The 14,590-nt window shown below is 40.3% G+C and overlaps 1 protein-coding gene across 1 annotated transcript; it reads left to right on the forward strand.

Annotated features, from left to right (window-relative positions):
* Positions 1-3,685: 3,685 nt before the first annotated feature.
* LOC147611744 (glycosyl hydrolase 5 family protein-like) lies at positions 3,686-6,857 on the forward strand. Its single transcript, XM_086784790.1, has 2 exons — positions 3,686-5,166; positions 5,779-6,857. The coding sequence occupies exons 1-2, from the start codon at positions 3,978-3,980 to the stop codon at positions 6,549-6,551; spliced, it is 1,962 nt and encodes a 653-aa protein (XP_086640916.1). The 5' UTR covers positions 3,686-3,977; the 3' UTR covers positions 6,552-6,857.
* The last annotated feature ends 7,733 nt before the right edge of the window (positions 6,858-14,590 follow it).

Consider the following 14,590-nt stretch of genomic DNA (forward strand, 5'->3'; position numbering starts at 1 on the left):
GGCGGTTGGCTAACCCATGGGATTGGATGGGGTTAGGCTGGACTGATGGATCTGTAAATCGAGACTCAACTTTTGTTTTTACGATAGATAAAATAAATCCCGGACAGTAATTGTTCTATGGATAGGAATCAACGGCTGTGCCTCTTGAATGGGAAAAAAAGCGTTGATCCCAATGATCCAAGTGCAAGTTTCTTCCTTGATCTGATCAAGTATCTTGAAGATGCAATTGGATCAGCTTGATCAGAAATGATCTTGACTACGTTAGAGTAAAAAGTTTTCCTGGTGGAATCACCCGTGCTTTCTGGTAAAGGAAGTTTTTTCCGGGTTCGGTTTTGAAACAACCGTCGGATTAGTCTCTTGTCCGGATATCCGTGGGTGAGGCCCCGAATGTGGGACCTCTGTCCTGCGCGAGAAGTGCTACTTCCGCTGCTAGTACCCCGAATCCGTTGCTCGGTGGGAACAGGGGAATCTCACATGCTTTGCCTCTCCTTGCACCTCCTCCCCGTATAGATGCATTATATTCGGGGTGGGCTAGCATACCCTCAAGGCACCAAGTCCCTTCGGATAGAAATAGGGATAAAGAATGGATCGACAAATGTTACCAAATTGAGCTTCTGATCTATGCAGACTCTCAACTTTTCATTCTTCTTTGGGATAATATTAGGCTATAGGTGATAGCCACTCTGACTTCTCCAATGATATATGAATCTGACCTTCAAAAACTTATCTATTTCTTACTTGACTTGTCGTGCATAGTTTGGTACATTTTGTATCTTCCTTGCTTGATGGTGGGTATTGCATCCTCCTTGAAATTAATCTTGTAATGCTAGAATTTAGGGTTGATTTCCTTCATATTTGTGTGGCTCCATGCAAACACGTCCTTATATGAGGTTAGAAATTCCTTTTTCAAATATTTGCTCAGTTTGGAACTTGCTCCCACCATATGTGGGGTTCTTTCTCATTACCCATATTTTCTTTCTCATTACCCATATGTGGGGTTCTTTCTCATTACCCATATTTTCTTTCTCATTACCCATATTTTCTTTCTCATTACCCATATGTGGGGTTCTTTCTCATTACCCATATTTTCTTCTGTGAGCTCATCCTCCTACACTCTAACAGTACGCTTTTTACCTCTTCATTCAACTGTTTGAGTGTAAGAACCTTGTCCCCTCTATCGGCTCTTCTAGTAGCCATTTCTCACTATCTTGTGTGGAGCATTGATCTTCAATAGGCTCAAGGAAAAATATCAAGGAAAATAGTTAAAAGAGTCAAAGAAAGTAGAAAGTACTGGAGCATGAAGACAGAAGAGAGAAGTCTTCACAACATCATCCCTGCAAACTATCATTGGTATATAAAGGAGAGATAATACATGCTTTTATTTCCTTTCTTACTTTAGGTATTCTAAACTCATTGATAACTCCTTGCAACCAAGCATGCTAATCTCATTATATATGTCAAGTTTTATCACACATGGTTGGTCCCACAATTTTGGTTTGCTTATCCTAAATTGGGATGGCCATTACTTCACCTCAAATCTTTGTTGGTCACATATCAACAAGTGGAAAAACTCTATGGATAGACAACTTAATAGTGGTTACATGTATGAAATATTTCAAAGTCACTAAAGCTGGCTTAGTTATCACATTAATTCTTGTATACATTGTTTTGCCCTATGCCTAAGAGTCCCATTCATTTTATGCACAACACTTATGCGAGTAGAACTAACCTTTATTATTCAACAACCCATGTGATCACATTGATCTTAAGTTTTTTAATAAAAAGAACCAAATAATGTTTTATTCTAGAAGTAGTTGATAAAAAGTGACTTCTTACAAAGAGAGGTTTTTTCACAAAAGTAATTTGGTTGAATTATTTTATGTGCCTTTATTAATGTAATTAATGTCATGTAATAAATACTCATGTTTTGAGTATCAAGCCATTAACTCGAGAGGAATTATTTTATGTGCCTTTATTAATGTAATTAATGTCATGTAATAATTACTCATGTTTTGAGTATCAAGCCATTAACTCGAGAGGAAGTGCACCCACTTTGTGCCATACTTTAGCCTCAAGGAAAAAATTAGGGGCTATTTTTAACCTAAGGGCTATTTTAGAGGGGTCTTTGATATTGTTGGGCTATTTCACCAAAAACTTTCAAAAAAAATTACCTAATATTTTCTAGTTTTTAGTGGGTTCTGAAGAAGAATTCACCAAAAGTACACTACATACTACCATATAAGATAGAAAATTTCAAAGATTCGCCCAAGTTTCTAAAGTTTTAGGTTTATATATGAAAACATTCACCAACCCATCTATACTTATACTATTTTATTCATGTCTTATTTTTTACCCTGTTTTGGCTACTCCTATGTGATTCTTTTCTGTTTGATAAATAGCACTTTTTAATTGTAAGTGCGATGTCCCAACCTACTCATGGATCTTTCCATATCACACCTAAACAACATGTCCTAGTTGGTCTCAAGTGTCCTTGATAGTAAAGTAAATATGATTTCTCATTAAAGTCCCTTAAAATCACTTTTTGAATGGCTAGAGAACTCTTTGCATCATGTTGGGGATGCCCTTTTTTGTTTAGTTACTAAGACCTTTAGAGTATATTTGAGTGACCTAACCTCTTTTTTTAAAGTAGCAAGAATTAACTCTCGTAGAGCCAAGGGTGATTGTTGCCAATTACATGTCAACTTTCGATAGATTGATGAGTTGTGCTCATGGTACTCATCTACGAGACTCTAAATTTGTAACCTCATATAAAGTGTAGGGTCATAGTTTATCATTCTTATCTTTTAGGTACCTTTACTAGACCCTTGATGTGAAAATTACTACCTGATATTGCTATTTCTATTGGCAAAAGAAAGTAATGCTCATTATATCTTCAAATATAATAACATTATTTTTGGTTTTTTAATGTTGATTGACACCCATTACACTAATTTAACTCCTTTTGACCATCCTTGAGTACCTTGCTTTCATTCCTTTATCATGATTGTTTGTCTGTAAAAGATAAGAAATATTTTTATGAAGCTTATAAGAATGAGTGATTCCATTTTATGTAGCATGTGCCCACCTTGTATAAATCGACTATTTTTTAGACAACATTCATACAAGAATATGCATCTTCTTTGTTGCTATATACTCTGTTATTCTTTAGCTTTTAAAAAAAAAGGCATACACCTAGAGATAACCTGAGATTATGTAAACAAAAAGATGGAAAGGTAAGGTTGTGATCTTATAAATTCCATAAATAGTCCTGAATGGAGAGGCATGAGGTTTCAATGATACACCTAGAAGGTAGCTTGAGATAGAAAGATTTACGTGATCGAACAAATTCTTTTAAAAAAAGAAGTCAATGGGGACGGCATGGAGTTTCAAGTGCTATGTGGAATTATAGATGACAAGGTGCTTGTTTTTGTAAAGGTCTTGAATGAAAGTAAAAAGGGGAGGAGGAGGATCTCACATATGCTAGAATGCTTAATGCTTATGAACTAGAAGTCTTATTAGAAGTGTTGACAGAAGATTGATTGGAAGTAAAATAATATGTGGCGGGCCACTAAGGTAGGAGTGACTTGAAAGTAAAAAGAAGTGCTTTAGTAGGGTTGCTTTATTCCCCTTTTTTTCCAAGTGACGTTTGGTAATGCTTTAGGATGAATGAAAGCCAAGTGAATGTAGCTCTCTCTTGGGGGAGGATGAAAAGGGCATTCCATCCTCCACTTGCTTAACTTCACGCTTCACTTGTACACGATGGAGATTAGTGTCAATAATCCTTCTCTAATCTAGCTTAAGCTTGGATCACATGTCATGCCAACAAGCATATAAGGGGCCTTGGGCATGGCTTAATCAAGCCTCTTCACCTTAATCTAGCTTAAGCTTGGATCACATGTTATGCCAACAAGCATATAAGGGGCCTTGGGCATGGCTTAATCAAGCCTCTTCACCCTAATCTTCACCTTAACCTCGAGATGGATAGCAAGAAGGCTAGGGGAGTGGCATCATGTGTGCTGCTGGTTGCCTTGTGTTTCATGTCAGTTTCTCAAGCCCACTATCTCTCAGTTTCCTCTAAGTGGCTGGTCCGAGAGACGGACGGGACGAGGGCCAAGCTGGCATGTGTGAACTGGGCAGGCCACCTCGAGCCCATGCTGCCTGAGGGCCTCAACAAGCAGCCTCTCTACAGAATCGCCTCTGCAGTGAAAGGCATGGGCTTCAACTGTGTCCGCCTCACATGGGCTACCTACATGCTCACCGACCCATCTCTAGCCAATCAAACCGTTACACAGGCCCTCACAGGCCTGAACCTGCAGAGCACCTTGAAAGGCATCGCCATCCACAACCCTGACCTCGTCAACCGCACCCTCGTCGATGCCTTCAAGTGGGTGGTCGCATGCTTGGCGCGCGTGGGGCTCTTGATCATCCTCGACAACCATGTGAGCAAGCCCCAATGGTGCTGTGGCGATAAGGATGGCAATGGGTTCTGGGAAGATTCTTTCTTCGACCCAGAAGCATGGATTGAAGGCCTCGTTTCCATGGCTTCCACATTCCAGGACAGGCCCGAGGTGGTGGGTATGAGCTTGAGGAATGAGCTCAGAGGGCCCAGGCAGAACACCCGCGACTGGTACAAATACATGGTTTTAGGTGCTAATGCCGTGTTTAACACTAACCCGAAGCTGATTATCATCATCTCCGGCCTTCATTATGACACAGACCTGCGCTTCTTGGCCAAAACGCAGCTTGCTTTGCCCTTCCAAGACAAGCTTGTGTATGAGATGCACTGGTACACATCCTCCTATGGGGTGAATTTTGCAAAGGGCAACCTCAACAAGGCTTGTGCAATTGCAACATCTAGCTTGATGAAATGTGGGGCATTCCTGGCAGCATCCAATGGAAGCTTGACAGCCCCTCTTTTTATCAGTGAGTTCGGGATTGATCAGAGGGGGGAGAACCAGGGTAATAACAGGTACATTAATTGCTTCTTTGCATTTATGGCGAGCTTGGACTTGGATTGGTCATACTGGCCGTTGCAAGGGAGCTACTACACTCGCAATGGGCGCCAAGGTGATGAAGAGTTCTTTGGCATCCTCAACTCACAGTGGAGTGCACCCAGGAACATCAGCCTCCTCGCAAGATTGCAGGCCATCCAGCAGCCTTGGCAAGGTGAACTGTGATTAAGCCTCCTCGTCTTGTTGTATCAGCTGCTAATTAGTACAAGAGCGATTATTATAATAATGGGGTTAAGCCTAATCGTTTGCCTAATCCAGCAGCCTTGGCAAGGTGAGTGATTAAACCTCCTCATCTTGTTGTATCAGCTGCTAATTAGTACAGCCCATTAGAGAGTGATTATTATAATAATGGGGTTTAGCTTAATCGTTTGCCAAATCCAGCAGCCTTGGCAAGGGAAGTGATTAAGCCTCCTCATCTTGTTGTATGAGCTGCTAATTAGTACAGCCCATTAGAGAGCGATTATTATAATAGTGGGGTTAAGCTTAATCGTTTGCCTAATCCAGCAGCCTTGGCAAGGCCTCCTCATCTTGTTGTATGAGCTGCTAATTAGTACAGCCCATTAGAGAGCGATTATTATAATAATGGGGTTAAGCTTAATCGTTTGCCTAATCCAGCAGCCTTGGCAAGTGATTAAGCCTCCTCATCTTGTCGTATCAGCTGCTAATTTTAGTACAGCCCATTAGAGAGCGATTACTATAATAGTGGGGTTTAGCTTAATCGTTTGCCTAATTCGTTAACCTATTTGTGATTAAACATTTGATGCAGTTATTGGTAGCAGCAGCTCCAAACGCGAGTATCAAATCCTTTTCCATCCGGCGACCGGGTTGTGCTTGCGGAAGGGCTATAAAAACACGCTCCTGTTGGGGCCATGCACGGCAGACAGCACCACCCACTGGCGATACACTCCACAGGGCCGCCTAGAGATGGTGAACAGCTACTTCTGTGTGGCCTCCGATGGAGAAGGCCAGCCCGCCAAGCTAGAGGCCATAGGCACCGAGAAGAATGGTCCTTGGACAATGGTCTCTGTAGCCAAGCTTCAGTTGGCAACAACGATTCGTCATGGCCATACTAGCGTAACCAACCATCACCCCAATATCATGAAAGCTAACTCTAATGAAGACAATGGTGATGATAATCACAACAATGATGATGATGATGATGATGATGACGAGCATGATGATGATGATGATGATGATGATGATGACGAGCATGATGATGATGACCATGATGATGATGATGAAGGTGACCACAATGACCATGATGATGAAGGTGACCACAATGACGATGATAATCATCATCATGATGACCATGATCTTGACATGACTAATGAGCCAGCCACACCACAACATGATGTCACCCACAGCCTCACACTCTGCCTGGATGGAAGCACCCCTCCATCTGTGACTACCAAGAGGTGTATATGTGTGCAAGATGATGAGATGGATTGTGGACCAGATGATGATCCCAGCTACCAATGGTTCATTCTTATCTCTACCAACAACCCCCCTAGTGTGCATAGTGGTGCTTCCAAGTTCTAATAGCCCTCTAGCACGGGTGCTTTGATGGAACCACCCCCCATCCATCCATTTGGAGGCAAGATAATGGGGCTAACACATTGGACTACATAGTAATTACTCATGTCAATGTGGAATTTATACAATATTCATGTACTAAAATTTTATCATGAGGACATTGGGCTACATAGTAATTACTCATGTTAATGTGGAATTTATTGTACTAAAATTTTATCATAAGGCCATATATTCATATACAAGGCCTACTTGTTTGTGTGGGTAGCATGTACATCACCTTATGAAGTGGAAGAAGATATGAGAGTTACTTGATTTTGCTGACCAGGTTATAGATAGCATGTGTGCATTATCTCATCAAATGGAAGAAGGTACAAGTTTCTTGTAAAAATAACATGAAGTGTGTATGTGTGTGTCACATAGTTACATAAGTCTCTTGAGAAAAGCTTTTATAAATGTAACCATATTTAAACTACAAGATTTGTGGGCTCTCCTTGTTCACTCTCTCAACAAAACATTATTGAGAGAGAGAGAGAGAGAGAGAGAGAGAGAGAGTTTTGTTTATTGGCAAAACTTCTCGCCATTAAAATATGGAGGAGGGGAATGTAGCGACTAGGCTTTGAGAGGTGGAGGAGTAGTGAGGCTTAGTTACAATGCAAATAAAAATTTACCAAGGAAAGTCTTGATGAACTGATGGCGGAGTAAGCTTGCACATGATTCCACGATTCCACATAAAGAATATTTGAGCTCTATTTAATTCAAGTGGTGTAATAGTCTACACACTCAACACCACTATGTAATAATCACTAACTTAGCTCTCTTTGTAGTCCCAACCCTTACCCAAATCAAATATTCTTCCACCCTTAGAAAGCCCGACTGATCTTATTTAAATGCATCTATTTATTAACTTATAAACCTAACTACCATTACTAGCTAGGATAACATCTCCTTCATCACTTTCACCCCACACCTGTCATTCTGCCTCCTCTTTTACATCAACATACAAAAGCACTCATCCCATGCTTATTATTCCATATGCTCCCTTATTGATGTGGCCTCTCCATGTCCATGTAAAATGCACTTAATCGCACTTGAGCCCTTAACTTGCCTTCAATCACCCATGCACATGCCCTCTACAAAACCCACTCCTCTTGTGAATCCTTTGTTTTGCCAATGTCAATATGTACAAGTCCACATCAAGGATAGCCCAACATTGTTTTTCAAATCCTACACCTGCACTACTCCTCAAATGTGGCACCCATGCTCTGGTCCTCCTCCTCCTCTTTTTGTGACCACAATTTCAACATCTTGATCCCTTCTTGTTTTTCCAAAATGCACCTTCTAAGTATTTGATCATCGATGCCTATTTTCTAAAGTTTCCCATCCACCACCACCACCACTATGAATTATTTACTCCTAAGTGTTGCTTCTTCCTCTGTTATCTTGACATACAGTACTCCAAAAAGAAAAAATCCAATAGAAATTGTAGCATCTCTTCATACTAGTCAACTTCCCACTATCTACTCCTCCAAACGGTTGTGCATCTAGGAAGTCATCCTTTACTCCTGTTGTTGATGCTTCTCTAGACTCCAATCTTGATAGTACTCAATGTGTGCTTGATGGTGAAGTTGAACTCCTGAAGCAGTAAATATCCATCATCGTGCCAGCTTTCCTACAAGATCAAGTTTGTTCCCAGATATACAGAAATGCCTTGTGATCCATGTGGAATTCAAGCTGTTTCCCAGCAGATAGTGCCTAAATTTTTTGATAGACTAGGTCAACCTTAATGACTCCTTTTATGTGGTAGAATAGATCCTCTCCAATTTAGAAAGCCTCCTACGTGTGTAGTACATTCAACCATCCTTCTTGTGCTTCTTGCATTTGGGTGCTTTTGGCCACATCTGAAGCATCCATAAAGACATGGAAAATGAGGTCATAATTGGACTATTGCATAATGGGTGTGGAAGCCATTACTTTCTTCAAATTTTTGAATGCCTCTTGACACCCTCCAGTCCAAACATACTCTACATCCTTTCCTATCAAAAGCAATACAAGGGTGTGGCTACTATATCTACTAGAAATCTCATGAACCTACTGTGCCATTTGATCCATCCCAAGAAACTAGCTAATTCCTTTGGATTTTTTGGTACTTGTAGTTTGACAAGACCTTAATCTTGGATTAATCCACTGTCAATCCATTTGTGTTGACACTTTGTGTCCTAGTAGTAGGGACCCACTAGTAGCTGTAAAAGCACACTTTTTTACATTCAAGCTGATCCTTGTTTCTCTATATTTCTTTTAAGCATAGAGTGTGGTGGCCTGTAGGTGATTTGCCTTGTTTCTAGACACCAAAATCATCCACAAAGACTTCCATAGAGGTGGTCAAGTATTCATAGAATATCTCCTCGAGAAGATTTCCAGTGCATTTTTTAGCCCAAATATCATCACAATTTTATCACATGGGAAGCAAATTCTCCCTAATGTCACAAAGGCCATTTTTTGTTTGTCATCGATGGCCATCTTGGGACCTGATTATACCCACTGAATCCATAAAGAAATGAGTATATCTCATGGCCCCCCACTATATCCATTATAGAGCCTATGAAAGGCCGTTTTTTCTTTATCCTTCCTAGCCATCGGGACCTGATTATACCCACTAAATCCATCAAGAAATCAGTATATCTCATGGCCCACCACTGCATCCAACAAAGAGTCTGTGAAAGGGATAGAGTGTGGATTGACAAATATTGCTACATTGAGCTTCCTATAATCTATGCAGACTCTCAGCTTTCCATCCTTCTTTGGGATGATGGCTATAGGCGATAGCCACCCTGACTTGTCCATTGGATATATGAATCTAACCTTCAAAAACTTATCTATTTCTTCCTTGACTTGTCGTGCATAGTTTGATTCATTCGGTATATGTCTTCTCGGATAGGTATTACATCCTCCTTCAGATTCATCTTGTGCTTGTAGAAGCTAGGGTTGATTCCCTTCATATCTATGTAGCTCCATGCAAATGCATCCTTATATAATGTTAGCGCTTCTTGCAAATCTTTTCACAGTTTGGCACTTGCTTTTAGGATATGTGGGGTTCTTTCTCATCACCTAAATTTGCTTCTGTGAAATCATCCTCTTGTACTCTAATTATGCTTTTTGACCTCTTTATTCAAGTGTTTGAGTGCAAGAACCTTATCCTCTACCGACTATTCTAGCCATTTCTCACTATCTTGTGTGGAGCATTGATATACAACAGGCTCAACAAAAAATATCGAGAAAAATAGTTAAAAGAGTCAAAGAAAATAGAAAGTGCTCGAGCATGAAGAAAGAAGAGAGAAGTCTTCAAGTCGTCCCTCTACAAACTATCATTGGTGTATAAAGGAGCGATAATACATGCTTTTGTTTCCTTTAAGTGCTTCAAGGATTCTAAACTCATTGATAACCCCTTGTAACCAAGCATGCTAGTCTCATTATATGCCAAGTTCTATCACACTTGCTTGGTCCCACAATTTGGTTTGTTTTTGTCCTGAATTGGGATGGTCATTACTTCACCCTGAATCTTTATCTATCATCAAATGTTAAGTGGAAAACCCCTAAAGCAGACAACTCAATAGTGGTTACATGCATATAACATTTTAAAGTCACTATTATCACACTAATTCTTATATGCACTAACCTTCTTTTTAATGCCTCAGATTGCTACATATTTTATGCACAACATTTAAGCGAGTAGAACTAGTTAGCATATTCTCTTCCATTATCTTCGTTGTTCAGATTAAGGTTACACCTCTTTTTCATACCATATAAGAAAGCTTCGGTATTATTGAGGAGAGGCAAACCTTATCATGCATCGACCATTACTTCAATATTCGTAAGCTTGTTATCATTACTCATGTTTTAAGGATCAAGCCATTAACTCACTCTATGCGATACTTTTGTCTACTCCTATGTTTAGATTCTTTTCTCTTTGATAAATGGTTCTTTTTAATTGTAAGTTTGAAGTGCACCCACTTTGTGCAATACTTTTGGGTACTCCTATGCGTTTCTTTTCTCTTTGATAAATGGCCCTTTTTAATTGTAAGTGTGATGTCCCAACCTACTCATGGGTCTCTCCACATCAAAGCTAAACAACATGTCCTAGTTGGTCTCAAGTGTCCTTGATAATAAATTAAATAAGATTTCTCATTAAAGTCCCTTGAAAGCGCTTTTCGCACGGGTAGGGAACTCTTTGCATCATGTTGAATGCCCTTTCTTGTTTAGTTACTAAGACCTTCAGAGTATATTTGAGTGAGCTAACCTCTTTTTTTGAAGTAGGAAGAATTAACTCTTGTAGCCAAGGGCAATTTTTCCAATGTACATGCCAACTTCCCATAGATTGATGAGTTGTGCAAATGGGACTCATCTACAAGACTCTAAATTTGTAACCTCATATAAAGTGTATTTGAAATTCTAAGCATAAGTGCTATGGTTCATCATTCTTATCTCTTGGGTACCTTTAATGAACCGTTGATGTTGAAAATTACCACTTGATATTGCTATTTCTATTGGCAAAAGAAAGTAATGCTTAGTATATCTTCAAATAGAATAACATTACTTTTGGCTTTTTTTACTTAATGTTGATTAACACCCATTACACTAATTTAACTCCCTCCTTTTGACCATACTTGAGTACCTTGCTTTCATTCTTTTATCATGGTTGTTTGTATGTGGAATATATATATATATATATATATATATATATATATATATATTTATGAAGCTTATAAGAATGGTGATTCCATTTTATGTAGCATGTGCCCAGCTTGTATAAATCGACTATTTTTGAGACAGCATGAATCATACTAAAATATGCATTTTCTTTGAACTGAAAAAAGGCGTACACCTAGAGATAACATGAGATTATGTAAACAAAAAGATGGAAAGGTAAGGTTGTGATCTTATAAATTCCACAAATAGTGCTGAATGGAGAGGCATGAGGTTTCAATGGTACACCTAGGAGATAGCTTGAGATGATGTAAACAGAAAGATTTCAGTGATGTGATAAATTCTTTGAAAAAAGAAGTCAATGGAGTTTCTTAAGTGCTTTGTGATAAATTGGTAGTGTTTGCATGTACGTGAACTAGATTGTGGTGCACATGTGAACAAGGTCTTAGGATTCAAGTTTATTGGGTTAAAAGGAGCATCAATAGATTAAGGTTTGAAAAGGTGAGGAGGTTTGAAAAGGTTTGCAAGCGTTGCATTAGTATGAACAAAGGATGAAGTAGTTTTGGGAGCCTTTGGGATGGGATACCATGATTAGATGCTCAATATACACAATACAAGAAGAGAGAGAGGTGGAAAGGATGCATAGGAGAGAGGTGCACATGAGTGAATATTTGATTAATTGATTGTTTGATACGATCACATTGATGTAGGCATTGATGCCTCTAGGGTCGCACCTCTTGAGGGAGGGTCACACCCTTTGGTTAAGGTTATTAATTGTAAATTAAAATTTACTTAAGTTAATTAATATTACAATACCTTCACCCCGCTTCTTGACCATGGCAGTCACCTAATTGATCTTTTGAATCCAGTGGTTTAGTCTCATATGCTCATGATCACAGACATCCTTTGACATCATGGGTTTGTACAAGGCTTTGTGTTGCATCATGGAATCAATTGATGAAGCTTTGTGCCACACCTTCTTGCTCAATTGGTAGCTCGATCATTCCCATGTGAGTGTGCCATAGCTTGCTAATGACGTGATTCTATGCAAAGCACAATCATACCCCTTGGTGGTAAAAGCACTACAATTACCCTGGTGCATGTCCCATTTGCCATTTTGCAAAGAGGTGTATGTGGACCCTATCTTTTGGCCATTGTAGGCGAGCTACTCCATGAAGAGTTTGAGCTTCTTTCCATGAGACAAACATACAAAGAAACTCGCATGTTTTTCAATCATGTCTGCATTTTTTTTCTCTCCTAAAATCAACAAAATTCACCTTCTCATGTTCTCCTTAAATCAAGCTTGAGACATTGAAATTCCTCTAGTGATATTGTCAGGCTTAAGAGGGCCGTCAAAGTGGCCCTCCTATCTAGCTGGTATCATCACTATGCTAGGAGGTGAAAAGAAAAGCATGTAACACAAAATTATTGCTTGAATATAGGAAGAATACCCAAAGAATCTCTCTCTCTCTCTCTCTCTCTCTCTCTCTCTCTCTCTCTCGCACTCAAAGAGCCTTCTATGGCAAAGGTATTGTTTAATGTCTAAGGTCCACCTTAGTAAAACTGATTAAGGTCCACCTTAGTAAAATCGATGGTTTAACATCCACCGGTCCACAAGCTCCTCCTCCTCTTCCTCTTTATCTCACAAGCACACTTACACAATCCCTATTCTGAGAGGTCATCCTTCTTCTCGTCTTTCTCACAAGCACAAATGTGTAATCTTTTTTCCTTCGCAAAACAAAGAGGAGTAAGTATGCTAATGTCCACCAAAGAGAAGAGGATAGCTCATTCTCTCATTTTTTGTAACATGCACACATGCATGCGCTTGCGCGCGCACACACACACACACACACATACATATACAAAAGACTCAAAGGGCCCATGAGACCATGAATAGTATAATGATACCATGGGTATACAATGCTATGGAAAAACTTTTTTTTTTAAAGGACGTAAAAACTAAAAGCTGAAACATGACTCTATAAGCCTCCTGATGGCAGATGTCGCTATGGTGAGGGCATGTCATGTCATTGAAGAATATCATATCTATCTATGTGTGGTGGAGATCCTCGGTGCTCTCGGTAGGGGAAGCTTGGCATGTAGGATGGAGTAGGCATGCCTAGTTAGGACACCTCTAGGACGCAAATATGGCCCCTATGTACAGCTGGTATGACCTGATGTCGATGCGGGGGTGTCAGCATGGGTGGCTAACGTGGATGCTCGTGGGTCGTCTGAGCACTATCAACTACATTGTGAGACATCTCTGGTCCTCGCACTGCATCACGTGTGTGCTAGTGGCCCGAAACCCTCTCATCCAAGGGCCCTGCATTGGGAAATCACTCATCTTCCTCCTCTGCATACTTAAAATGCACTGCGATTTCTTTGTTTCTTGAGTAGATCCTTATATAGCTGCAATTTGATATCTGCACGCAGGCGGCTTGGTCTTCCCACACAAAGGCCTTACAACTTCTGGTCATAAAAGCGGCCACTATACCAATGGGGGCCTACAGAGATTTGAACTCGCGACCTCCCCTTCCCGAGTCGAGCTCGGGCCAATGAAAACTCTTAACACATTGGTTTCTTTGCTCCTTTTTTTCCTACTTTATTTTACTCTCTTGATGCAACTTATGTGTGGCACCCCTGGATGAGGGGTGTGTATCGACTTTGGCCCATAAAGAATTGGAAAGTAGTAGGCAAAGTCGACTGGGGTGAGACTTATCAACTTGCATTGGTTCCAAAGATACCATCTGCCTCACAAAATGACATAATGAAGGGCTTACGAAAAACGGCCAATGATCAGAACAATGCATGATACCAAGGTGGTTGTACAATTAAGGGTCCTCACTTTGGAATCGTGTCATGCGAATTGGACACCGTTGACCTAGCTCGATCTAATTATGCTTCCAATCACATCACCCCAAGTGGTAGTTACTACATATGTACATATGTCATGCTCATTAGAAGATCCTCAAAAGCTCATTTTCTCAAAAAAACTGGTAGGTTGTGCACCCTTTCGAAACTTGTAGAAGGATCAAAGGAAAGTCTCTCTCTCTCTCACTCTCTCTCCAACGGGACACCTCCCAAAGAGCCATCACAGACTTCTTTGCGATGCACGCATCCACATCAGAGTCCACCACCTATACTAGTGCTTCAAAGCCCACCACCCCTACCTGCACCCCAAAGGAGTTCTTAGCAAGAGAGCTCGATCCATTCTACGAGCCAAACGGCCCCGACCCAAAGCATCAGGACCCTCCACCACACAGAGAGATCCAAGAGATTCTCCACTTACATGACATGCTCCCATCACTCTTTCTGCCTTGAGATTGGTACTGGGTAAGGAGAGA

The sequence above is a fragment of the Cibotium barometz genome, chromosome 47 (genome assembly GCF_041138505.1).
Source record: "Cibotium barometz isolate CiBa-2024 chromosome 47, ASM4113850v1, whole genome shotgun sequence".
NCBI classification, from domain to species: Eukaryota; Viridiplantae; Streptophyta; class Polypodiopsida; order Cyatheales; family Cibotiaceae; genus Cibotium; species Cibotium barometz.

Coding starts and splice junctions, on each gene's coding strand:
- LOC147611744 (XM_086784790.1), top strand. CDS start 3,978: ATGGATAGCAAGAAGGCTAGGGGAGTGGCATCATGTGTGCTGCTGGTT. Junction 5,167..5,778: donor CATCCAGCAGCCTTGGCAAG/GTGAACTGTGAT, acceptor CATTTGATGCAG/TTATTGGTAGCAGCAGCTCC.